This window comes from Camelus bactrianus, chromosome X, assembly GCF_048773025.1.
Source record: "Camelus bactrianus isolate YW-2024 breed Bactrian camel chromosome X, ASM4877302v1, whole genome shotgun sequence".
Lineage (NCBI taxonomy): Eukaryota > Metazoa > Chordata > Mammalia > Artiodactyla > Camelidae > Camelus > Camelus bactrianus.
In genome coordinates this window covers 64,748,013-64,775,690 of record NC_133575.1, presented here as the reverse complement: position 1 = coordinate 64,775,690, position 27,678 = coordinate 64,748,013, and the positions used below count along the sequence as shown (strand labels likewise).

Genomic DNA, 27,678 nt, shown 5'->3' with positions numbered 1-27,678 from the left:
TAATCTTGCCTGGAATGAGCTGTTGTAGTTTTCCATTGATCTCAGTCACAGAGCATGGTAAACCAGAGAGGCCCTAAGGGATTTCCTGTGTTCCAGACAAACTCCTTTTTACCTGCATTGTGGAGTTGCAGTCTAATTTCCCTTTGGTATTCTGGATCAGATGCCCAAGTCAATTCCCTTTTTTGCTTGTTGATTTAGAGGCAAAAGGAGTCCAAGGTGGCTCAATGACAGTCTTAACTTTCTGTTCAATGCTATCATTGTGTTTACTGGTGGAAGCATTCTTCCATCTGGAACTAAGACCTCTAGGCCAACAGAGCATAAATATCATGGTAACAAGAATAAAAAATCTTGCTAATGGATCACTAGGGGTAATAGTGAGTAGCGTCACTCCCATTTTTACCCCTTGATTCCTGGATCCATGAATCCTGCCTATGGGAGGAATAGCACCACATATTAGATGTTGATTCAGATCACATACAGGCTTCTGGAGAATATTACTCTAACTCTGAAAGATATTGCCATCTAACTGGCATGGTAACTGAGTCTTAAGCCATTCCACAGTTCTAGCAAGCCAACTGCTTCAGGATATCAGGGAACACAATAAGATCAGTGAATTCCATGAACATGGGCTTACTGCCACACTTATTTTGCTGTGAAGTGAGTTTCTTTAACAGAAGCAATGCTGTGCAGTATACTATGATGTGGATAAAGCCTTCTTTAAGTTTAGGGATGGTAGTATTGACAGAAACATTGCATGCAGGAGTGTCAAGTCCATATCCAGAGTAAGCTATTCCAGTAAGAACAAAATGCTTTCCTTCCCATGATAGAAGTGTTTTAATGTAATCGCCCTACTACCCAGTAGCTGGCTGATCACCCTAGGGGTGGGAATAGTTTCATATCAGGGGCTTAATATTGGGCTCTGTTGCTGGCAGATTGGACAACTCAGTGGTGCCCATAGTCAGATTGGCTTTGGTGAATAGAAATCTAGGCTACTGAACACACGTTTACCTTCCATCCCTGCAGCCATGGCCATTTTGTTCATGAGCAATGAAAGGGCTGACTTGTACCCAGGGAATACACTACCCTGTCCACTAGATTACTAAAATCCCGCTGTGCCGAGGTTACCCTTTAATGAGCATTCACATGAGACACAAATATCTTCATGTTTTTTTTGCTCATTCAGAGAGATCTATCCACATACCTTCTTCCCTAAATGCCTTCATCACCAATTTCCCAATCATGTTCCTTTCAAGTTTCAGACCATCCAGAAAAATCACTGGCTCATCAATTGGTTCATAATAACACATTTGACCATTACTCCTTCCAAGTCAAGTGAATAACCAGGTGTACTGCTCAAAATTCTGCACACTGGGAGAGTTTCACTCCCTGTCTTTCAGATATCTCAGAAAGGGCCTATAGTGCTGCATTTGTCCACTTTGGGTGGTGCCTTTATGTTGTGCAGAACCATCTGTAAACCAGGTTGGAGTCTTCTCTTTTTCTGTCAGCTGATCCTATAGAACTCCCCAAGAGGCCATAAGCACCAGGCTTAAGGAGAGAAGGTAGTGTAAGAGGAGTGGAGGCCATGGGCATTTTGGCCATTTCTTCATGTCACTTATGTGTGCCTTCAAAGACTGCTTTGGCCCAATCTTATGCATACCACTTTGTCTTGATAATGGTGTGTTGTTGTGCATGCCTAACTTTATGGCTTAGTGGATCAGATAACACCCAGTTCATGATGGCCAGCTCAGGGCACATGATAACTTGGTGGCCCATGGTGAAGCATTTAGTCTCTGCTAAGGCCCAGTAGCAGACCAAGAACTATTTCTCAAAAGGAGAGTAGATATCTGCAGATGATGGCAGGGTCTTATTCCCAAATCTTAAAGCTGCAATTCACCTAGACAGGCCTCCAAAAGGGCTTTAAAAGGTATCCCTACATACAAAAGAAAAATTAAAAAAACAAACAAAGAAAAAAAAACAAAAAGAAAAAGGAATAAAGGATAAGAAGAAAAAAGTATCCCTACCTGCTTTAAGTACCACAGAAAATGCAGGATCATATGGTCCAAGTGGCGGAGCAGTTTTGACAGCAACCAGGACCTGTTGCGGAGTCTTCTCTTGATCTTGGCCCCACTGAAAGTAGCAGCTTTTTAGGTTACTTGGTAAATGGGCCAGAGAAACACACCCAAATAGGAATATATTGCCTCCATAATCCAAAGAGGCCCACTAGGTGCTGCATCTCTTTCTTGATTGTAGGAGGGGCCAGATTCTACAATTTACCCTTCACTTTAGAAAGGATTTCTTAATATGCCCCACATCACAGGACCCCTAGAAATTTCACTGAGGTAGAATCACTTGAACTTTTTGCCCATCCTCTGACACATAAATGTCTTACCAACAAGTCTAGAGTAGTTGTTTCCTCTTACTCACTAGGCTCAATCAATATAATGTCACCAATGTAATGGAATAGTGTGATATCTTGAGATATCTTTGAGAAGTTAATTATGACATAGGGCCAGAGAGTCCATATACCTCTGAGGTAGGACAATGAAAGTGTATTGCTGGCCTTGTCGGCTAAAAGCAAACTGCTTTTGGTAGATTTTATGGATGAGATGTAGAAAATGACATTTGCCAGATCAATAGCTGCATATCAGGGACCAGGGGATGTTCTAACTTACTCAAGCAATAAAACTGCATTTGGTATAGCAGCTGGAATTAGAGTCACCACCTAATTAAGCTTACAATAATGCATTGCCATTCTCCAAAGTCCATTTGTCATCTGCATAAGCCAAATAGAAGAGTTGAATGGGGATATGGTGAGAATTACCACCCCTACAGCTTTCAATTCCTTGATGGTAGCACAAATCTCTGCCATACTTCCAGGAATGCAGTACTGCTTTAGATTTACTATTTTCCTAGGTAGAAGCAGTTATAATGGCTCCCATTTGGACTTTCACATCATAATATTCCTCACTCCACAGATCAGAGGACCACTGTAGGGATTCTTACAGCTGCTAAATATATCCATTCCAATTATGCATTCTGTAACTGGGGAAATAACCACAGGATGGCTTTGGGGACCCTCTGTGAGATGGATATGAGCTAAAACTCCATTGATCACCTGACCTCCATAAGCCCCTACCTTGACTAGAGGGCCAGAGTGACATTTTGGATTTCTTGGAATCAATGCCAGTTCAAAGCCAGAGTTCAGCCATCCCCAAAATTTCTGATTACTTCCTTTTCCTCAATATACAGTTACCTTGGTAAAAGGCCCCAGGTCCCTTTGAGGAAGGCTGAAAGAAATATTAATAGTAAAGTTTTCAATAGTGTACCAGGCCCTTCCTTGAAGGAATGTGCCCTCCCCTTTATTCAAGAGCTTAAGGGTCTGTAAACTGGCTCCAGTTTGGGAATTGATTGAGTGACTGTGACTCTCTGTTGTTTTGTATGTTTTGTTTTCTTTTGTGATTCTCTGTTTTTATGATTTAGGTTAGACTTTGGTTTACTTAGAACTTTTCAGCTCATATAGATCAAATAAGGTTTTAGTAGGCTTCCTATCTCTTTCACTTCTAAGAACACCATGATCAGTTAGCCAATACCATAGGTCTGGGCAAGTCATACTTTTGTAATTACAGCTTTAACTCTGCTGTTCATTATAGTAACCATGCTCACATTGTCTTTATGGTTGAGTGCAGCCACTTGGCTTCTGTCACCTGGGGATCCAATTATTCCCATTGCATTTAGGTTTCAGTGACCATAGTTCCCACTGTGAGGTATGGCCTACAGAGTGATCACAGAGCTCTTCAAGGATGCTGTGGCTCTCATCACAAATTTATGCTTCTCGGGGGAGGGTATAGCTCAGTGGTAGATCATGCATGAAGTCCTGGGTTAGCATGCATGAGCTCCTGGGTTCAACCCCCAGTACCTCTATTAAAATAAACAAACCAACAAACCCAATTACCTCAACCTAAACAAACAAACAAACAAACAAACAAACAAAACAAAAACAAACAAAAAACCCCCAAAATTTATGCTTTACACTATTGGTGAAAAGTGTCTTTGGACCCTCCCAGTTTGGGTGAGTTGGTCTTAAATGACAAATCCACTCCACCAATCCAATCTCCCTGAACCCTAAACCTTTGTAGACTTTCCTTTATGTTAAACCAAGGCTTGTCCAGCATTTCCAATTTGCTCATGATGGCTATGTTTTAGTCTTACCAGACAACAAATCAGAGCCCTTTCTAACTCTCTGAGCTGCAACATTAACACAGGATTTCTGTTTAGTGAACCCATATAAATAAGTTTGACCTGACATATTATGTTCCTTCCACCATTATCCACATTCTTCATATCCGTTCCCACTCATGTTCCCAGGATTTTTGTTTGTATAAATTAGAAAACTCAAGTCGTTCTATGGAATACATACACCTCCTCATGGGTCACACATTGTACCTCTTCTTTAGGGGTCTGCAAGGACTTGAGTCTAGTTATAGGTTTAGAAGCAGACCACTGGTGGGGGTGGGTCTTGAGGACAATCACCACTGTTTTGCATGGTAACTACCTTGGATTGAGGTCTTTACAGTTTTCTTGGGAAATGCATGGTTAATCCCCTGAGGTGGAGGTGGAAAGTCTGATACAGCTGTGAGTGGACAAGCTGATACCCATCAGGGTGGAGATGCTGCTGCCACTGGAGGTGAAAGGTGGCTTTTCTGGGGGTTGGAAAGTCAGTACTGCTGGGGTTGAGAAGGACACTTTCCACTGGTGGTGGAGGGAATCTCTTCAGATGGTAAAGAAGATTAATCAGAATTTAGGGGACCAGTGTCCTCAGATTTATCAGGTCTTTCCACATATCACCATCCCAGTTTATAGGATTTCATTCTTTCACAATCCATGCCCTCGTTTTAACAGTAGATACCCTGCAAGGCTGGGAGTTCAACTTGCACTGTAATTCAGTCAGTCACAGGATGAGGTTTTGCATTTCACTTTCAGCAATTTCAGCTCTGCAGCTATAAGAGATAAGGACTCCTTGCTGGCACACATAGATGTTCTTAGGTAATTTTTGTGCCTCTTGAATTTGTGAACTTGTTGAATCCCTGAACTCATCCTTTTGTTTCACCATGTTGTCAAGAGACTTTAGGAGCAATCAACCAACATCATTATACTTACTAATTTTCAAAAAATAGTAGAAAGTATCTTATACAGTGTTACCTAACTTCTTGTTCATTAGCACCTTTAACTCTAATCTATTAAAGAGTTAATTCCCCAAACTCCAGAACCACTTCAGAACAGACATCCATATAATTCTGTTCCTCTAGGAATTGGCTCACATGATTACAAAGGCTCAATAAGTCTCATCATCTGTTGTGTCCAGCTTGGAGACAGTGGTGTAATTCACTCTAAGTCTGAAGACCTGAGAACCAGGGGAGCCAAAGGTGTAAATTGCAGTCTGAAAGCAGGAGATGAGATGAGATGAGATGTCCCCCCAAATCAAGGAGTAAAGTGGAAAACAATGGGCAATTTCCTCTTCCCTCTGTCTTTTTTCTTTTCAGGCCCTGAATGGATTAGATGATGCCTACTCACATTGGGAAGAGCAATCTACTTTACTGAATCCATCAATTCAAATGTTAATCTCATCCAGAAACACTATAAAACACATCTATAAACAGTGTTTTTTTTTTAACCTTAATTACATTTACACTAGCATTTTATAGTCTCATGCTTTCTTGCCAGATGCCTTTGGAGAGGTGCTTTCTGGACTGGAGCTTTCAGACCCTTCTGAGATTTTGGATGAGGTGCTGCCTTCTGACCTGCAGCTTTCTGGGCAGAAACCTTCTGGGCTGGAGCCTTCTTGCCTGTAGCAGTTGTCTTTTTCGCTGGAAATTTTGTGTCAGCTGCTGCAGCTGCACCCGTAGCAGCAAGTGCTTTCTTGGGAGAAATTTTCAGAAGGGCTGCCTTTTGAAGTTAGAAATAGTGTTTAATCTGGACACACGTAACAGTCAAGTTGACACATTAAATTAACTGTCATGATATTCATAAAAGATATTGCCTACAGTTTTCTTATGATGTGTTTACTTGCTTTTGCTATCAGAGTAATACTCATAGAATGAGTTAAAAAAGCATTGTTTCCTTTTCTATTTTTTGGAGGAGTCTGTGAAAAATTGCCATTAATTCTTCTTTAAGTGTTTGCTAGAATACATGAGTGAAGTTACCTGGATCTGGGCTTTATTTGTTGAAAGTATTTTGACTACTTTTTCTTTCTGTGAATGTGGTAATAATATCTCATCTTTCATTTCTGATTTTAGTAATGTGAGTCCTAATTTTTTTTCTTGGTCAGCCCATCTAGTTTGTCAGTTTTGTTGACTGTTTCGTATCACCAACTTTTGTTTTCCCTGATTTTTTTCTACCATCATTCCATTCTCTATTTCATTATTTTTTCTTTAATTATCATTATTTATTTCCTTATGTGTGTTTTGCATTTCATTTGCTTTTCTTTTTCCAGTGTATTAAGGTGGAAGTTTAGGTTATTAATTTCGGATCTTTTTTCTTTTTTAATAGAGGCATTTATAACTTTAAATTTCCCTCTAAGCACTGTTTTAGATACATTTCATACATTTTGTCTTCATTGTTATTCGTCTAAAATCATTTTTCAATTCAAGAGTGTGCTGTTCAGTGGGGAGAAGCAAGATAGCAGAGTAGAAGGACAATTGTAGCTCACCCACTCCCACAGATACACCAAAACTCAAATCTACGGACCCACTCAGCTAACCAGAGCACCTGCCAAACTCCGACAGAACATCGCCCTCTTCGAAAGACAAAGACGCCAAAAATCTGGCAGAAGAAAAGGAAAAAAGAAAGAAGAAAAAGCAAAACATTGCGGCACATGTCCCACAGGGAGGGAGCGGCATAGGAGGACTGGCACTCGTTCGCTAGGTCTCCTCTCTCCAACAGAGAGGCCAGCAGCACGGAGGGGGAGCCTCTGAGGCTCAGATCTGCCCCAAGAACCCCTTGACCAACAGAACTGAGTTAAAGGGGCACAAAGGGTCCCCACGACACCCAGCCTGAGACGTGAGCCGGCAGCTGGGGCCAGGAAAGGCCACCCGAGCCGAGTGGAGGATGGGGACGGCTGCACTGAGGTGGCCCTGGGGGACTACAGGGGGCTGCGCACCGTGGCTGGGAGGGGATACGGAGCAGAACAACCTCGGTCCCCCATAAATTGCGAAAAAAGCAAAGCAACATGGCTGGTGTGCCCTGGGTGGAGGGGCGATGTAGCCTTTGTCTCCTCAGACCTGTGCCACCATTACTGGCGCTTCTCACAAGAAGAGAGGTGGGGCACAGCCACAGCTGCCATCTCCTCCTGTGTGCAGCACCCGGGCGGGGGTAGGGCCGAGACTTGAATCCGCACCTGGGGGCTCCAAAACTTCCTAGGCAGGGCTGAGACTTGTTAACAGCTGGAGGCAGGTAGTATCTTTCTGCCCTGGCACCTCGCAGAGCTTGCACCGCCAAGACAAATAAGGAGCTGAGATTTGGCATGGAGCAGGGGTGGGGCCGTTCCACGGTATTCCCCAAGCCCGCCTTTGGATCCTCGACCCGAGGTGGAGAGGGCAGCTGCACAGAGCAGTGGAGCAACTGGAGCCAGGAGAGGGCGGGCGGCCACCCCCATTCCTGGCAGGAACGCAGTACCTGACCACGGTGCTGGGAGGGGGCGCCATCCGCCCACCTGCCTCCCCCCCCGGTACAGCATCTGACTGCGGCATCGGGAGGGGGAGTGACCCGCCTGCTCACTGGGTAAGAGCTCAGCTCCTGACGCAGTGTTAGGAGGGAGCCTGATCTGCTAGCCAACAGCCACTGGGAGCAGCACAGACGAGGGCACAACAAGGGCCTCTGGAAACAGCAAGCTGAGTTCACGAAACAGGGCAAAGACACAAAGACCTCTTGATAAAATCATGAAGAGCACACCATCTCCGGAAGAATTAGATAACTGATACTCCTTAAGCCACAGTGCCAGAGAGATGTGAGCAATATGAAGAAGCAGAGGAACCACTCCCAATTAAAAGAGCAAGAGAAATTCCCTGAAAGCACGATAAAGGAAATAGACATTGATGACCTACTAGATCAAGATTTCAAAAAAGTAGTGATCCAAGTACTGAAGGAACTAAAGGAAACAGTGTTTATAGATATAAAATAGGTCAAAAATGAAATAGAAGCTATAAAGAAGAACCAAGTAGAATTAGTAAATCCATTTGCTGAGATGAGAGCTGACCTAAAGGCTGTACAAAGCAGGCTAGATAATGCAGAGGAACAAATAAGCAACCTAGAAGACAGGACAACAGAAAGCACCCAATCAGAACAGCTGAGAGAAAAACAAATAAAAAACAATGAAAACAACATAAGGGACCTATGGGATAATATAAAGCGTGCCAATCTACGCATAATAGGGGTTCCAGAAGGGAAAGAAAGAACAAAGGGGTTTGGAAAGGTATTTGAAGAAATCATGACTGAAAACTTCCCAAACCTAAAGAAGGAATCAGATATCCAAGTACGGGAGGCTCAGAGGGTCCCAACCAGGAAGAACCCAAACAGACACACACCAAGACATATCATAATCAAGATGGCCATAGTCAAGGATAAAGAAATGATCCTAAAGGCAGCAAGAGAAAAACAAAGAGTGAGTTACAAGGGAACCCCCATAAGGCTCTCAGCTGATTTCTCTACACAAACACTTACAGGCCAGAAGGGAGTGGCAAGATATATTCAAAGTCATACATGAAAAAAATATGCAGCCTAGGATACTCTATCCAGCAAGGCTATCCTTCAGAAAAGAAGGAGAGATTAAAGAACTTCACAGGTAAGCCAAAACTAAAAGAGTTTAGCAACACTAAACCCATGATAAAAGAAATATTGGCAGGTCTACTCTAAATAGAAAAGAAGCAGGATGCTACAAAAATGAGAAACTCATAACTGGAAAGAACATTTAAGATTTACTCTCAGCAACTTTCAAGTCTATAAGACAGTATTGCTAACTACAATCACCATGTTGTACATTAGTGTTTAGAGTTTAGCTAAACTGCTCCACCATATTGCTGCCTTGGTACTCATTTTGTATGGCCAAGTGGCCTGTGGGGCCCTTGAACTGAAGCTAGCTCCTCCTGAGACGTGCACTGAAAACAACTTGCAAATTCACAAATAAATACATGTTCCTGATATGACTCCCCAAAAGGTCCTTGTGATAAAGTCCCAACCACCTCTCAGAGCCTTCCCTTTGTGTGCCCCTTAGATAAACCCCTGCAAAGTTTACTAGACACCCATTCTTTCTGGTTTGAATTGATTAATATGGCTCTAGCCTGGGAATTTCAAAGTATTCCACCCTCAGACCTTAATAAATGCATGTATATTAGGTCTTGTTGTTGTCTCTCAGCCTGAATCCTGCCTTGAGACATGCTGCGTACCTCTTCCAGGATCTGTGAGTAATAAACTTCTCTATTTCAATTTCCTTGTGGTCTTTTGTTGAACTGAGGCTCACCATCCAACACTCTGGGGCTCTACTTAAAAATGATAACTTAAAAAAAAAGATAAATTAAGGAAGTAACAACAACTCAATTCCCAGCACTTCTTTATCTTATAACTAGAAGTTTGTACCCTTTAACCAATATCTTCTTATATCCCCCACTCCCCCGCTCCTGGCAACCACCATTCTACTCTCTGTTTTTATGAGTTTGGCTTTTTAGATCACACATATAAATGAGATTATACAGTATTTTTTGTTTCTCTGTCTTACATATTTCATTTAGCAAAATGCCCTCCTTTCATCCATGTGGTTGCAAATGGCAGGATTTCCTTTTGTATGGACGAATAATATTCCATTGTGTATATATATACACAACATTTTCTTTATCCATTCATCTGTTGATGAACTCTTAAGATGTTTCCATGTCTTGGCTATTGGGGATAATGCTGCTATAAAATGGGAGTGCAGGTATCTGTACAATATAGTAATTTCTTTTTTTTTTTTAACATTTTTTATTGAGTTATAGTCATTTTACAATGTTGTGTCAAATTCCAGTGTAGAGCACAATTTTTCAGTTATACATGAACATTCATTGTCACGTTTTTTTCGTTGTGAGCAACCACAAGATCTTGTATATATTTCCCTGTGCTATAAAGTATAATCTTGTTTATCTATTCTGCATATTTCATTTCTTTCAGATATATACCCAGAAGTTGGATTGCTGGATCATATGGTAGTTCTAATTTTTAATTTTTTGAGGAACCTCGATACTGTTTTCCATGATGATTGCACAATTTACATTCCCACCAACAGTTGTATCATTTTACTTTTTGTTTCCTAGATGTATGTTGCCCTTTTTGTTCCTCTATTCCTTCTTTACTGCTTTTGCATTAAAGTGAATATTTTCTAATGCAGCATTTACATTTCTTTAATGATATTTTCACTATATTTTAAAAGTTATTTCCATAGTGATTGTTCTGGAGCTTACTATGTACATCATAACTCATCAGAATCAGCTTTAGATTTATACTAAATTAATTCTTCTGAGATATAGAATGTTACTCCTATATAACTCTACTCCACTCTGCCCTCCCCCCTTTGTGGTGTTAATGTTAAATAGAGTAAATTTATAAATGTTTCAATCTAAACTATATATTGTTATAATCATTACTTTATCTAATTTAATATATTTTAAATAAGCTAAGAGAAGAGAGAAGAACTAGCATATATTTATAGCTCTTACAATATTAACCTGACTATTTGTCATTTCTTTCTCTGCATTTGTTCCTACAGATTTGAGTTACTATATGGTATCATATCCTTGGCCCAATACAGCTTTGTTTCCACTCATCTTCTTTTTGCAGTTATTGGCAAATATATCATATTTCTATATGTTGTACACCAAACAATAGATTTTATACACATTATTTTATTTTATATAATTAAAAATAATTTAAGAATATAGGAGAACTATGTATTTTTACTGTCTTTTATAATTACATAGTTATCTTTACCATTGCATTTTGTTTTTCATGTGGACTTGAATAATTTGAGTTTTTGTCTGGATCCAATTGCTTTCCACCTGAATAACTTTCTTTGACATTTCTTGTAATGTGGGTTTGCTAGCAACAAATTCTCTCACTTTTTGTTTATCTGGAAATGTCCTTATTTCACCTTCATTTTAAAAGAGATTTCTTGGATACAGTATCCTCCTTTGATTTTTTTTTCCCTTTGAGCACATTGAATATTTTGTCCTAGTGCTTTCTGGCTTCCATTGTTCCTAATGATAAATCAGCTTTTAATCTTCCTTTGTAAGGTAGCAATTATTTTTCTTTTGCTGCTTTCAAGACTTTGTCTTTCAAATAGATAAGCAACAAGTTCATGCCTATAGCGTGGGGAACTATATTCAGTATCTTGTAATAACTTATGGTGAAAAAAATATGAAAACAAATATATGCATGTTCATGTATGACTGAAGTATTATGCTGTACACCAGAATTTGACACAACATTGTAAACTGACTATACTTCAATTACATATATATATACACACAGAAAAAAAAAGGGGAAAAAACTATCCTTCAGAATTTTTACTGTAATATTACTTGGATCTCTTTGAATTTTTTTCATACTTGCACTTCACTGAGATTCCTGCATGTTTAATGTGTTTTAATAAATTTGGAAAGGTTTCAGCCATCATTTCTTCTAATATTTTTTCTACTCTCTTTCTCACTCTTCTTTCTAATACTCCCATTCCACATGTTAGTACCTTTAATATTGACCCATATATCTTTAAAGATTTCTTGATTTTCTTCATTCTTTTTCTCTCTATTCTTCAGAGTTTATAATTTCTATCAATTTTTCATCATTTGTTCAATTTTGATTGAGGTATAATTGACATACAACATTATATTAGTTTCAGGTATACAATGTAGTTATTTGATATTTGTATATATTGTGAAATGAACACCACAGTAAGTCTCGTTAACATCTGTCATTATACATAGTTACACATTTTTTTCCTGCCATGAGAATGTTTAAGATCTACTCTCTTAGCAATTTTCGAATATGCAATACAGTATTATTAAATATAGTCATCATGCTGTATATTGCATTCCTGTGCTTATTTATTTATTGTGTAACTGGAAATTTGTACCTTTTGACCCTATAAACCCATTTCACCTACCTCTCCACTCACCCCGCCTGTGGCAATCCCACCAATCTGTTCTCTGTATCTATGAGGTCTTTTTTTTATTGATTCCACATGTGAGATCATACAGCATTTACTTTTCTCTGTCTCATTTTACTTAGCATAATGACCTCAAAGTTCAGACATATGGTCACAAATGGCAAGATTTAATTCTTCTCTACGGCTAAATATCCCATTTTACATATATATATATATATATATATATATATATATATATATATATATATATATATATATATATATATATATATATACACACACCGAATTTTCTTTATCCATTCATCTGTCTGTGGAGACTTAGGTTGTTTCCATGTGTCAGCTATTGTACATAATGCTGCAATGAACATGGAGGTACATATTTCTTCTCAGATTAGTGTTTTTATTTTCTTCAGATAACTACCCAGAAGTGGAATTTCTGCGTCATATAGTAGTTCTATTTTCAACATTTTTAGGAACCCCCATATTATTTTCCAAAGTATCTGCACCAACTCACATTCCCACCAAAAATGCACAAGGGCTCCCTCTGCTCTACATCCTTGCCAACACTTATTTCTTATCTTTTTGATAATAGCCATTCTAACAGGTGTGAAGTGATATCTCATTCTGATTTTGATTTGCAGCTCCCTGATGATTAGTAATGTTGAGCACATTTTCAGGTACCAGTTAGCAATCTGTGTGTCTTTTTTGGAAAAATGTCTATTCAGATTCTCTGCACAGTTTCAAATCAAATTGTTTGGGTTTTTGTTGTTGTTGTTGTTTTTGAATTATATGAGTTCTTTATATATTTTGGATATTAACCCCTTATCAGATATATGATTTGCAAATATTTTCTCCCATTTAGTATGTTGACTTTTCATTTTGTCGATGGTTTCCTTTGCTGTGCAGAGGCTTTTTAGTTTAACGTAGTCATATTTGTTTATTTTTACTTTGTTAATTTTTTATTCTGCCAGTTTAAGTCTACTCTTATTCCCTCTAATGACTTTTAAATTTTAGTTATGCTTCTTTTGAACCCCAAAATCTCCATTTTGTTCTTTTTTAAACATAATTTATTTCTATTTGATGTGACATTGATGCCATACTTTCCTTTACTTCTTTAATCACAGTTTTCTTTAGTTCTTTGAACATCTTTATAACGGTTACTTTGAAGGCTTTGTCTATTAAATCTAACATCTGGTCATTTTCACAAGCAGTTTCTGTTGCCCACTTTTTTTCTAGCGTATGGTTCATACTTTCCTATTTCTTTGCCCATCTCCTATTTTTTTTTGTTGGAAACTGGACATTTGAGAGAATATATTGTAGCAACCCTGGCTACAGGTTTCTCCCCCACCTCTAGGTCTTGTTATTGTTATGTGCTTGTTTACTTCACTGTGTGAAGCTCCAAATGTTGCCCCTCAGAGGAGGTTTCAGCCTTGAGCATGCACACAATTACCCTGGGATGACACTTATTTTGGCAGGGCTCTCTTTGTCTCTTTCCTTGACCACTCCCAGTTCTTAAATTGCCTGCTGTTTGTTCTACTGTTTTTAACAATTCCCTGAGATATTAATGCTTTATAGTCTGATCCAGTCAAATTTGGGCTCCTTGAAGAGATATTTCCCTAAGCCAATGCTTGAGATTTGCTCTGATCTCAGGAGAGCTCTTATCTGTTGTCTATTTCATTTGATTCTCTTCCGTAAATCAACCAGCCTACAGTTTAGCCTATAATTCCAATAAATCTACCAATTTACTTCCAATTTCCTTTTATCACACCTTCACTGTTTTTTACAGTGCCCTTAGTCTTGAATTTATCTACATTCTGTTGCACATAAAGTCAGTTCCTCTTGGGGAAGATTCAGAGCTCGGTCTCTCCTAAACCCTGCTTCTCACCTAGGGCAAAATTTCTAAGCTACAGCTCTGGTACTGAGGGCCAGGATAGTGGCACACTTCCGACATCTCTGCTTTTGGAGATGAGTGCTCAGTGTAGGAGGAGGTAGCAGGGCTAGGACTCTTTGTCTTGTCTCTCTTAACATGTATCTCCTGTGCTTCAGTCTGGTTGCTAGGGTGATCAAGGCCCCAGTATTCTCAGTGCCACCATGTCCCAGATCTAGTCTTGACCCATGAGTGGGGGCTGGGTGAAAGAAGGAAGCCCCCACCTCATGGCTGCTCAGAGATTAGCCTAAGCAAAAGGTAGTGGGGGGAAGTATGAGAAACATTTATGTCCTGTCCCACCCAAGAATATAACCCTTCAACAGATAAGTAGGGGGAGAGGGAGCCCTGTATTCTTGGCTGTTCTACTCTGCAGTAGAGTTTCTGTCTTGATAAGCTTGGGTAAGGGGAGGAAGGGTGTGGGTCTTGGTTCAAATACCATAGACTTTCACTGTTTTTAAAGTTTTGATAGATTTTCTTGAATTTTTGAATTTGTTTTATGCCATTAGGACCATTTCCAGAGACTTTAAATGACTGTTCATATTTTATCATTTTTACTAGTTTAACTGGGGAGCTGGTCTACAAAGCTTTTCATGCTGCCATGTCAGAAGTGAAACTTATCCATTTACATGTAATGTTATTATTGATATCATTGGATTTATGTACATAATTTTAATTTTGTTTTCTATATGTCTCATGTCTTTTTTATCATATTCTTCCTATTTTGTTTTTTCTTTTTTACATTAAGTAAATAGTTCCTAGTGGAACTTAAACTTTTTTTTTTCATTTGTTTGATCTTTTTAATTTTAAAATTTTTTCTCTTTTTAAAACTTATTTTCTTAGTGGTTCGTCTAGCACTGACTATATATGCCAATAGAATATAGTTCACCTTTATACTAATTTAGTTCTTTTGAGATATGCAAATGTTACTCCTATAGAGTTCTATTCCCACTTCCTTCTTTTTTCCCATTTTTGTTATGCATATTATACCTATACAATGTGTTAAAATATATTAACATATTATGGCAATTTCCTATCAAGATGGCAGAGTAGTAGGACCACAAGCTCGCCTCTCCTCAAGACTACAACAAAACCACAACTGAATGCTAAATAGCCATTGAGAAAAGAAAATAGAGCCTAGAAGAAGAGATATGCTTCAACTGAAAACAGGGAACTACAGCAGGAAAGTAGGAGGGCCATGCTTGGGATATAATCGGACCCCATACCCCTGGGGGAAGTCACCCATAAGCTGAAGAACAACTCAGTCACCGAGGGTCTCCAACAGGAGTGAGAGTTCTGAGCCCCACATCAGCCTCCCCAGTGCAGGCTCCTGCCATTGGGAGGAGGATACTCCAGGACACCTGGTTTTGAAGGCCAGTGGGGCTTAAATTTGGGAGTGCCACAGGACTGGGGGAGACAGAGACTTAATTCTCTAGGGAAGCATGCATGGACTCTCATGTGCACTGGGTCCAGGGGCAGACAGTGATTGCATAGGAACCTAGGCCAGACCTGCCTGCTGGATTTGGAAGTTCTGCTGGGGAGATAGGGGACAGTTGCAGCTCACCCAGGGGACATAAAAGATGGTGGTGGACATTTTAGGAGTGCTCATCTACATGAGCTTTCCTGGAGGCTGACATCTTGATTGGATCATTAGCACCAAGACCCAGCACCACCCAATAGCCTGTAGGCTTAAGGGCTGAGAAACCTCAGGTCTGTGGGAATACAGCCCTTCCCATCACAAAGTTCCTGAGCTGTAAACATCTCTAGACAGGGCCCTACCCACCAGAGGGCAACATCAACTCCTCCTGCCAGGAAACCTGCATAAGCCTCTAGTAAAGCCTCATCCACCAAGGGCAGATACCAGAAATAAGAAAACAACAGTCCCAAAGCCCATGGAAGGAATCCACAAACACAAGCCATACTCTACACTGGGACCAGCTCAACACTGGACCTTGGGTGACAAGAGATGAGTGTGCTACTGGGATGCATAGGATGTCTCCCACAGAGGGCCACCTCTCACAGGTTGAGAAAAAAATAACTAACCTACATAAAAAATACAGAGAAAGACAGTCAAGATGAGGCAACAGAGGAATATCTCCCAGGCCAAGGCACAAGATAAAATCCCAGATGAAGAAATAAGTGATGAGGAGATAGGCAATTTATCCAAGAAAGAGGTTAGAATGATGATGATGAAGACGTTCAGAGAACTCAAGAGGAATATAGATGCACAGAGTGAAGTTTTTAGCAAAAAGCTGGAAAATATAAAGAATACCCAAACTGAGTTGAAGAACAAAATTATTGAAATGAATAACACAGTAGAAGGAACCAAGAATAGACTAAATGAGGCAGGAAAAGGGATCAGTCAGCTAGAAGACAGGTTAGTGGAAATCAGTACTGCAGAACAGAAAAAAGAAAAAAAGAATGAAAAGAAATGAGCATAATTTAAGAGAACTGTGGGACAACGTGAAGCACACTAATATTTGCATTATAGTGGTCACAGAAAGTGAAGAAAGAGAGAAAGGACCTGAGAAAATTTTTGAAGAGATAGTAACTGAAAACTTCCCTAACTTGGGAAAGGAAACAGTCACCCAAGTCCAGGAAGCTCAGAGAGTCCCACACAGGATCAACCCAAAGAGGAATTCACCAAGGCACATAGTAATCAAATTGAAAATAAATTAAGGATAAGGAGAGAATATTAAAATCAGCAAGAGAAAAGCAACAAATAAAATACAAGGGAACTCCCATAAGGTTATCCATTGATGGTTCAGCAGAAATACTTCAGGTCAGAAGGGAGTGGCATGATATATTTAAAGTGATGAAAGGGTAAAACTTACAGCCATGAATACTCTATCCAGCAAGGCTCCCTTTCTGATTTGATAAAGAAATCAAAAGTTTCACAGATAAACAAAAGCTAAAAGATTTCAGCACCACCAAACCAGCTTTACAACAAATGTTAAAAGAACTTCTCTAGTCATCAAAGCACAAGAAAAGAGAACAAGAAGAAAGAGGGGGGAAAAAGACCCATAAAAACAAACTCAAAGCAATTAACAAAATGGCAGTAAGAACATACCTAACAATAATTACCTTAAATGTAAATAGATTAAACACTCCAACCAAAAGACTGGCTGAATGGATACAAAAATAAGACCCATATATATGCTATCTACAAGAGACCCACTTCAGAGCTAGAGACACATGCAGATTGAAGGATATTCCATGCAAATGGAAACCAAAATAAAGCTGGAGTACTAACAGTTATATCCGACAAACTAGATTTTAAAATAAAGACTGTTAGAAGAGACAAAGAAAGGCACTACATAATGCTTAAGGAATCAATCCAAGAAGAGGATATAACAATTGTAAATATATATGCACCCAAGGTAGGAGCACCTCGATATATATGGCAACTTCTAACAGACCTCATGAAAGGAGAAATTGACAATAACACAATAATAGTGGGGGACCTTAACACTCCACTTACACCAAGGGACAGATCATCCAGACAGAAAATCAATAAGGAAATATAAGCCCTAAATAACACATTAGATCAGATGGACCTAATTTATATCTATAAAGCATTTTATCCAAAACAATAGAACAAGCATTCTTCTCAGGTGCACATGGAACATTCTCCAGAATTGACCACATGCTGATCCACAAAGCTGGATTCAGCAAATTTAAGAAAACTGAAATCGTACCAAGCATCTTTTCTGACCATAATGCTGTAAGGTTAGAAATCAAATACAATAAAAAAAAAAAAAACCCTGCAAAAACTGCAAACAGGTGGAGGCTAAACAATACGCTACTAAGCAACCAATACATCACTGAAGAAATCAAAGAGTAAATTAAAAAAAAATACTTTGGGAAAAATGAAAATGAAAACAAAACAATCCAAAACCTCTGGGACACAGCAAAAGCAGTTCTCAGAGGGAAGTTTATAGTGATAATAGTCTACCTAAGGAAACAAGAAAAATTTCAAGTAAACAACCTAACCTTACAACTAAAGCAGCTGGAGAAAGAAGAACAAACACACCCCAAAGTTACTAGAAGAAAATAAATCATAAAGATTAGAACAGAAATAAATGAAATAGAGACTAAAAAAAATAGAAAAGATCAATGAAACTAAAAGCTGGTTCTTTGAAAAGATAAACAAAATTGATAAACCTTTAGTCGGGCTCATTGAGAAAAAAAGGGAAAGTGCCCAAATTAATAAAATCAGAAATGAAAAAGGAGAAGTTACAACAGACACCACAGAAATGCAAGGGATCATAAGAGCTACTATGAGCAACTATACACCAACAAAAATGACAACACAGAAGAAATGGACAATTTCTTAGAAAGGTACAATCTGCCAAGACTAAACCAGGAAGAAATTGACAATATGAATAGACCAATTACCAGTAGTGAAATTGAATCAGTAATTAAAAACCTCCCAAAAAGCAAAAGTCAAGGACCAGATGGCTTCATGGGTGAATTCTACCAAACATTTATAGAATAGTTAACACCTGTCCTGAAACTATTAAAAAAAAAAAAGCAGAGGAAGGAACACTTCCAAACTCATTCTATGAGGCCATAATCACCCTGATATCAAAACCAAACAAGGATATTACAAAAAAAAAAAAAGAGAAAATTATAGGCCAATATCACTTATGAATATAGATGCAAAATTCCTCATCAAAATACTAGCAAATCAACTCCAACAATGCATTGAAAGGATTATACACTATAATCAACTAGTTACCCTTTGGATGCAGGGATTTTTCAATATGCACAAATCAATCAACGTGATACACCACATTAACAAACTGAATAATAAAAATCATATGATACTCTCAATAGATGCAGAAAAAGCTTTTGATAAAATTCAACATCCATTTATGATAAAAACTCTCCAGAAAGGGGGCATAGGTGGAACACACCTCAACATAATAAAAGCCATATATGAAAAGCCCATAGCTAACATCACACTTAATGGGGAAAAGCTGAAAGTATTTTCTCTAAGATCAGGAACAAGACAAGGATGCTCACTATCACCACTTTAGTCAACATAGTTTTGGAAGTTTAGCCATAGCAACCAGAGAAGAAAAAGAAATAAAAGGAATCCAAATTGGAATTGAAGAATTGTAAAACTGTCAATGTTTGTAGATGACATGATATAATTCATAGAAAACCCTAAGAAGTGACCAGAAAACTACAAGAACTCATCAATAAATTTGGCAAGGTTGTAGGATACAAAATTAAAATACAGAAATCAGTTGCATTTCTATACACTAACAATGAAATAGCAGAAAGGGAAATTAAGGAAACAACACCATTTACCATCACATCAAAAAGAATAAAATACTTTGGGATAAACCTACCCATGGAGGCAAAACTATGCCGAAAACTGTAAGATACTGATGAAGGAAATTGAAGACAACATAAACAAATGGAGGGATATACCGTGTTCATGGATTGGAAGAATCAATATTGTTAAAGTGGCCATACTGCCCAAGGCAATTTACAGTTTCAATGCAGTCCCTATCAGATTACCAATGACATCCTTCGTAGAGCTGGAACAAAAAAATGTTAAAGTTTGTATGGAAACAGAAAGGACCCTGAATAGCTAAAACAACCTTGAAAAAGAAGAATGGAACTCGAGGAATTATGCGACCTGACTTCAGACTATATTACAAAGCTACAGTAATCAAAACAGTATGGTACTGGCACAAAAACAGACACACAGATCAATGGAGCAGGATAGAAAGTCCAGAAATACACCCATGCACTTATGGTCAATTAATCTATGACAAAGGAGGTAATACTATAAAATGGAGAAAAGACAGTCTCTTCAATAAGTGGTGGTGGGAAAACTGGACAGCTACCTGTAAAAAACTGAAATTAGAACATTCCCTAATACCACGTACAAAAATAAACTCAAAATGAATTAAAGATCTAAATGTAAGACCAGATACTATAAAACTTCTAGAAGAAAACATAGGCAGAACACTCGTAGACATATATCATGGCAATATATTTTTTGAACCAGATCCTGGAGTGTTGGAAATGAAAGCAAAAATAAACAAATGGGATCTAATTAAACTTAAAAGCTTTTGCACAGCTAAGGATACCATCAACAAAACGAAAAGACAACCTACAGAATGAGAGAAAATATTTGCAAATGATCAACTGACAAGGGACTAATTTTCAAAATATACAAACAGCTCATATACCTTAATATCAAAGAAACAAGCAACCCAATCCAAAAATGGGCAGAAGACCTAAACAAGCAATTCTCCAATGAAGACATACAAATGACCACTTGGCACATGAGAAAATGCTCAGCATTGCTAATTGTCAGAGAAATGCAGATAAAAACTATAATGAGATATCACCTCACACCAGTCAGATTGGCCATCATTCAAAAGTCTACAAATTATAGATGCTGGAGAGGGTGTGGGGAAAAGGGAACTCTTCTATACTGTTGTTGGGAGCATGGATTTGTTAAGCCACTATGAAGGATGGTATGGAGGTTCCTCAAAAAGCCAAAAATAGACTTACCATGTGATTTGGCAGTTCCACTCCTGGTCACATACCCAGAGAAAAATAAAAATCAAAAAGACATATGCACCCCAATGTTCATGGCAGCACTGTTTACAATAGCCAATACATGGAAACAGCCCAAATGTCCATCAAAAGATGACTGGATAGACAACATGTGGTACACGTATCTGATGGAACACTACTCAGCTCTAAAAAAGAATAAAATAGTTCCATTTGAAGTACCATGGATGGACCTGAAGATCGTCATTCTATGTGAAGTGGGCCAGAAAGAGAAAGAAAAACACCATATGATATCACTTATATGTGGAATCTAAAAAAAAAATTTAAATAAGGATACAAATGAACTACTTATTATTTATAACCTAGATGATTGATTTCTTGAATATGTGTAAGCACATTTGACTACCCTTTATGATTGGATTACTGCATTCTGTGGATTCTTATTTTGTAGTTGGCTTTATTCCTTTGATAACTATAAATTTAAAAAGCTAAAGCTCTAATCTTTTCTTAGAAATAATGATCAGTACACATATGTAAACTAAAAGAAATATGCAGTATATTGTATGTATGTATTTACATGAAATATAATGTATATGTGCAATCAAACTGCAATAATTCTACCTAATAAAACTGAAAAATGGGGGAAAAAAAGAAGGGCATTTGATGAGGTGAGGATGAAAAAAGTTCTTTAATTGAATTAAAAATGAATTTCTCCTCAAAAAATACATTAACATATTATAATGAATGTGATATATTTTGAATCCAGGAATACATTATTTTAGTTATTATATAATTTTTAAAAATTTTAAGAACCTAGACAGAAAAAGACAAACTATTTACACAATTTGTTATATTAATCTTACTTACCATTTTTGTCTCTTTATCTCAGAATTTCCTACTTTTTTTCTTTTTTTGGCCGTACTACAGAGAACTGTTAAATTTTCAACCTTGATTCTCCACTGAAATATGACTTTAAATGAGTCAAAATAAAACAATGATTTAGTGGGTTTAAGTATGCTTCTTCCAAAAAAATATATCCATGCCTTATCCCCCAGTACCTGTGAATATGACCCTATTTAAAAATAGAGTCTTTGTAGATGTAACTAAGTTAAGGTTCTCAAGAGGAGATCATTCTGGATTTGGGGTAAGGCCAAAATCCAATGACTGGTGTCCTTGTAAGAAAAAGGAGAGGGAGATTTAACACAGGGACATAAGGAAGAAGGCCATGTGAAGATGGAGATAGAGATTTGAGTTAGGCTACCACAATTTCTAGTAATTTCCAGGCATGCCAGGAGTCATCAAAAGCTGGAATAAGGATTCTCCACCAGAGATTTTGGAGGGATTCTGGCCTGGTGATATTCTGACTTCAGACTTCTGACTTCCAGAACTGTAACAAAACAAATTTCTGTTAAAAAATTTTAAGTCACCAAGTTTGTGGTAATTTGTTATACACCTATCAGGTAAACATCCCTGCTTTTTTTCTATGTAAATTCATATTTGCTTTAGTTTATAAAAATTTATTTCCCCTCCCAATTAAGCCCTTGGCCTCAGGGTTAAAACTGGAGATTTTAAATGCAACAAAATAATTCAGATTAGGCTTATCCTGAGAAACAAATGAACACTTTTTTTTTATGTTTACATACACATTTTAATAAGTTTCTTTTTATCATCATAGTCATTACAGTCAAGAAAACAGGAGGGAAGTTGTGCTAGTTTATTGATTTGTTGCTTATCATCTTTAAATTCTCCCTTATTGACTGCTCTGTGAAAATGGATCTGGGCCATTTAAATATTTTTCTTTGGTCAGGAAGAAGTGAAGCTTTGTCAGTAGAGGGAACTTGAAATACAGTATAGGAAGAAAGGGTTTTGCTTCCTGCTTCTGGTGTGCTTACTGAGTAGGCTGCTCCTGCTGCTTGTGTGGCTTTCTCTACTGCCTGGCTCCTGTGGTGCATGGTTTGCATAGCACCCAGCAGCTTCCCCTGGTACCCTCTCTCTGGCAGTTCCGTAGTAAAGTGCCTCTGGTGAGACACTTCCCTGTGAACTATTTCCCAGGTACCCGAGAGGGTTGATTCCAGAGGATAGGCTTCTAGAAAGTTCCAAAGGGCAAAATTCCAGCAACTTCCAGAGGTTGGAGTTTCAGCAAGTTCTGCCTGCAAGGTACCACAGCACCTTTCCTGTCACTGAATGAGCCTCGGCTGGCTGTTTCCTCTCCAACAAGATATGGATCTTAGCCCTGAGTGGGCAGTAGGGATTGGGATTACTCTGTCTCAGCTCAGGGGGTAGTGGCTGTTATATCTGCTATTCTATTATATATTGTCTTTTATTCCTATATTCTTTTGAATTCTTTTTATGCCTTACTAGGTAGTTCCTCATTACGCCAATCTCCTGCTATTGTTAATAACTCTATAACTTAAACTTTATTTCAATTACTGTATACCTTTTCTCTCCTGATTGCACCAGACTGATACTGCAGCAATCACTGGAATAACAATGCCCTATAAAGTTTTTGAAATATGACACAAATATATTCACATGACTTTTATAGCAATTCCTGTGAAGTGGGCATGGCAAGTACTATTACTCATATTTTATAGATAAGGAATAAGGTTTACAGAGTTTAAGTGAGTTGTCCAAAGTCATATAGTCATTTTTAACATTTGTAAAATGCAGATAACAATACAAACTACCTCTTAGGGTCTTATGAAGATTAAATGAGGTAACGGTTGCAAAGTGCTTATTAGTGCATGGTAATTGTTTAATGTTAACTGCTGTACATATTATACTCGATCTGTAAAATATATTCAGTGTGGTGTTTTGCTAAGCTACTTGCAATGAGTTATCTAGGGCTTATAGATCTTTTCAATATTTAATATTTTTCAGTTAATGTCATTTGTTTTATCAAGTACTACAGCCTAATGACCAAAGATAGACTTATCAAGTCACATAACTTGTGTAGTTATTTCTTTCTGAGGGGAAAATAATGCCTACAGTGAGAGCTAACCAACCTAGGCCAAACTTATGACAGCATAATGCAATTCTAGGCCCACTGTGGTCAATGGCTGAGCTCTGAGTGAAGAAATCAAATCTCTAAGAATCCAGCCCTAACCTTAAAAGGTGAACCTTCAAATTTTAATATTTCAACATACAGCTTAAACAGCATTTCTGGTCTCATCAGGTTCAGCTTCTATTAATTGCTTCTTTTGATCAAGGCTGGAGGTGGGAACAGGCTACTAAGCAAGGGAAAGTAGGAAAGGAGACCCAATTTACAATACGTCTGTTAACTACTCTAAAAATCCTTTGAGCACTTAAGATTTCAGTTACCAAATATTAAAAGTCCGTACTGTACTGAGTATGGGGTTATACATTAAACAACAAATGGTGCCCCAACCTGTAGAAAACTACCTTGCATACAGATATGCAGTAATACATAAAAATTCATGGCTAACATAAAACACTTTGGCAGTATTTGAAGACACAATTGAAAATTATCCTACAGGAATGGGACAGCTATGGCATGTGTTAAACTTTCAGAAGGGGGAAAAACAAAATGCTTCATGTCTGACAGCAAATTCCGCCTGAGATATTTATCAGAATCAGGGGACGTTTTTAGAACTGGTTTTTCTCTATAATAACGTGAGCCCTGCACCCTGGACTGCTAAGTACACAGTATTTTCATCTGGTACAAAATCATTTTAAAGAGAAGCTAGTGACAACGAAGTAAAGGCTTCTTTTTCTTCCTGAGTCACAAGATCCTCTAGCGGCTAGCCTCCTTTCGGTGGAAGAGATCGAAGAAACAAACCCCCTTCGGTGTCGGTAGGAAATCGAAGAAAGCAGCAGAATCAGGTCGGCTCCTCAAATGTTCCTCACTATAACTCCAGAAAAGGAAGGTCCCCAACAGGAAAGGTCCCGACTACCCTCACAGGAAGGGCAACCGACTCTGGTGCTCGCAGTAGGGAACTTCACCACCGAGTTCAACGGCGGCTGCCAGAGCGTCGGCCGTCAGTTAGCACCTCCCCCTCCTTCCGGGAGCGGTAGCTAGGCAACCGTCGGCCGTCTAGGAGAGCTGCGAACTGGCAGCTGCGTTAGTGCCTCTGGCGGCAAACGACGAGCGGTGCAGGCTTCTCTTACAGTTTTTACCCTCCCCTCTCTCCACCTCCTTTGCCCCCGCCCACCCCTCCGCCACTTCGGCTCCTCCCTCCTCTTCTCTCTCTCCCTCTCCTTCCTCCTCCGCCTCCTCAGCTCTTGGGCTAGAATATCTATGGGTCGAAACGTGATGCGATGAATCCGAGAGAGACCGAAACTGGGACGAGAAGTGCGGCGGAAGCGGCGGGACTCCTGGGCATGGGGGCTTCACCACAATAGAGGCAGCGCCCCCACCCGCGCCCGCCAGCCCCTCCGGAGCGAAGCCCCCAAACCCCCTCGGGAAAAGGATGGCGGCGGCACCTACCCAGATCGAAGCCGGTGGGTAGCTGTGTCCGGGGGCTAAGGGGATGGGGGCTTAGCGCGACGGCTGTCAGTTTCTTTTGAAAAAGCTTCTATTTCTCTTCTTTGCCTCCATCTCAACCTCCTTTTCCCCTTCTTCCTTAGAGCTGTATTACCTGATCGCTAGATTCTTGCAGTCCGGACCCTGCAACAAATCCGCTCAGGTGAGAGGGAGAAGGAGATCTGGAAATCTTGGGGAATGGTCCCAATGGGGAAATCGAGGCAGCGGGGTGTGTGGTTCCGCTGAGGGTGAGGGAAAGGCCCGCCTTGACTAGACCTACCGTCAGCGGCTGGGTTCGAATTGTGGAGGGAGGAATGGGTTGATGGCCTGAGCAGCTCCTCATATCCGTGTTTCCCTTTTGCTCAGGTGCTAGTGCAGGAGCTGGAGGAGCATCAGGTACGGAGTCCCTTCGGGAAGAGGTGGGGAGGGTTGGGGTGAGTCTGGAGGAAGGGGAGGGTAAGTCAGGGGCGGAGGGCAGGGGCCAGGAGAGAGGCTTGGATCTGGGCACTCATAACTGTTGTCACAGGGGTGAACCGGCTTCTTTCCTCAAAAGGGGCGGATATCGCTGGGGTCTTAACTCGCCCCCTCTTTATGCCTGTGGGAGGTGGTTTTTCAGGATTTCCTCCTCCTCGGCCTCCTTCCCCCCATACTCGTCTAGCTCTGAGACAACAGCTATCAGGCCAAGAGAAATAAAGACGCCAAAGGGTCGAGGACAGGGACACAAGCTGGGTCGGGTTGATGGGGAGCAGAGGCTTGGCCTTTATCGTTTGCTTCCCCCCCTTTCTTTTCTCCGGCCCCCAGCTTATTCCGCGCCGCTTAGACTGGGAGGGGAGAGAGCACCGAAGAAGCTTCGAGGATCTGGTGAGTAAAGTTTTCATTTCAACTTGACCCAACTCTTTCTCCACTCCCTCCCCACCTTGTTCCCCCAACCCGCCCCCTACCCCTCAACCTACCCGGCTCAAGAGCTCGATGCTGAGGCAAAGAACTGCCCCTTCCCCCCTCCCAGCGAGTCGGTGAAAGGGTACCTTGCCCTCCCCTCGTCCTTGTTTGTTTCCACCCGAAAACTTTGAAGAATGTGAGTTGGTTATCAGAGATGCCGTACTGTGGATTATGAATTTGTTACAAACATCGGGAAAGGCCCATTGTAGGGGGAAAAGGGAGAGAAACCAGGGGGTTATCTTGGGGCACGTACCAAGGACTGACGCTGGCCAATGACAGCGTTGGTAACAGCCCGGAGTTCCGGATTAGTGGAAGAAAACTGGTTTCTGGTTGGTCCTGGCTTGAAATACGGGAACTGAGGCCAGGCTTAGTCTTTTTTTTTTTTTCGGGGGGTGGGGGGTGCGGCACGGAGGAGGGGGTTCGGGAAGGGAGTTGACGGATCCAGGACTGGGAAAAACGACACAATTAAAAATAGTAGGGAGCATCAAGCTAATTCCAAAATTTGCCGGGTTTAGGTAATCGCCACGGAATAAAGGCATAATCGTTGTGTATCTCAGATTCTAGGAAATAGCTCATCAAATTATTATCAAATCACATTTGTGCAGGTACAATTTCACTAAAAAATAACTATGGATTATGACCTTTTTGAGAATTGATGAAACACGATTTTGGGTTTACAAGGAGACAATGATGGTCATATTAAAATAGGATCTACTTTAGTAGAGGACCAAAAAGCATTGGATTGACTGTGTTGTTCCTCCTACAAATATAATTTATAGTGTAAACGCACTTTTGGCTCAGCATTAACACACACAAAAAGGTGATCCTTTTTATTTTTGGGAGGATGTTCCCTTATGTTAGCCATTGGCACAGCGAACTGGAAGGAAATAAAAGGAGAAAGGATTGATGTTACTAAAATCTAAATTCAGCTATCCTTCCTTCAAATAAGCTCCAAATGGAGAAAAATCAGACGAAGTTAAAGAAAGTTGGAGGGGAATGGTAGACTCTAAATATAAATAAAGTGATTTAAATTTTGCTTTCAACAAAACAGTATTTAAATTGCTTTGGTGTTCACTTGATATTTCTCTTTGTATTAAATTCCAATAATGAGGCCAGGCTAATTATTACCAAATCTGAGTAAATTTTATATCTGTAAATCACAGAAAATGCTATAATAATTGTGATAAGGATGAACTCCACCATCTATACTATTAATGGTAAAAAGTTCTCAGATAAAAATTATTTTTGAAAAACTGCATGTATTACCAGTTTATTTAATTTTTAGTCAGACTTTTTGTTGCACTGAAGTTCTGCCAAAAGGCAAAAACAACAGTGCCTACCAATGTTTTAACACTATGAGTAATGTGGTTTTGAAGATAGAGTTTTATACAGAGGTGTACTGAAAATGTTTTTGTTTACATTTCTTTGTCTCTGAGTGGACCATTTTAAGCAAGTAGCGAAAGGAAACTTAAAAGGAAAAAGCTTTTTAAAAATTAACTTGACAATGATAAAAAGTAAATCAACATGAAAATAATTAAAAATAGTCTCCTAACCACACACACACAAACAAAAACAAGAAACAAAACAAAACCCAGTTTAATTAGA

The 27,678-nt window shown here is 39.3% G+C and overlaps 1 protein-coding gene and 1 long non-coding RNA gene across 6 annotated transcripts in view; one reads left to right on the top strand and one right to left on the bottom strand.

Annotated features, from left to right (window-relative positions):
* Positions 1 to 21,313: 21,313 nt before the first annotated feature.
* LOC123615259 (uncharacterized) lies at positions 21,314 to 26,388 on the bottom strand. The gene is made up of 4 exons (XR_006722811.2): positions 26,088 to 26,388; positions 25,415 to 25,541; positions 25,099 to 25,278; positions 21,314 to 22,038 (listed from the first exon to the last, which is right to left on the bottom strand). It is a non-coding gene; the product is annotated as an uncharacterized LOC123615259 (long non-coding RNA).
* The window catches only part of BRWD3 (bromodomain and WD repeat domain containing 3), a 130,639-nt gene continuing 127,796 nt past the window's right edge, over positions 24,836 to 27,678 (top strand). For 4 of the 5 annotated variants that reach the window (XM_045512672.2, XM_045512671.2, XM_045512670.2 and 1 more), the window contains exons 1-4: positions 24,837 to 25,112; positions 25,239 to 25,297; positions 25,501 to 25,530; positions 25,936 to 25,995. In XM_045512672.2, coding sequence (XP_045368628.1) covers positions 25,082 to 25,112; positions 25,239 to 25,297; positions 25,501 to 25,530; positions 25,936 to 25,995 — 180 coding nt within the window. In that variant the 5' untranslated portion in view covers positions 24,837 to 25,081. Of the gene's footprint in view, positions 25,113 to 25,238; positions 25,298 to 25,500; positions 25,531 to 25,935; positions 25,996 to 27,678 lie in introns of all 5 variants that reach the window. The other variant, XM_074360032.1, reaches the window with a different exon arrangement.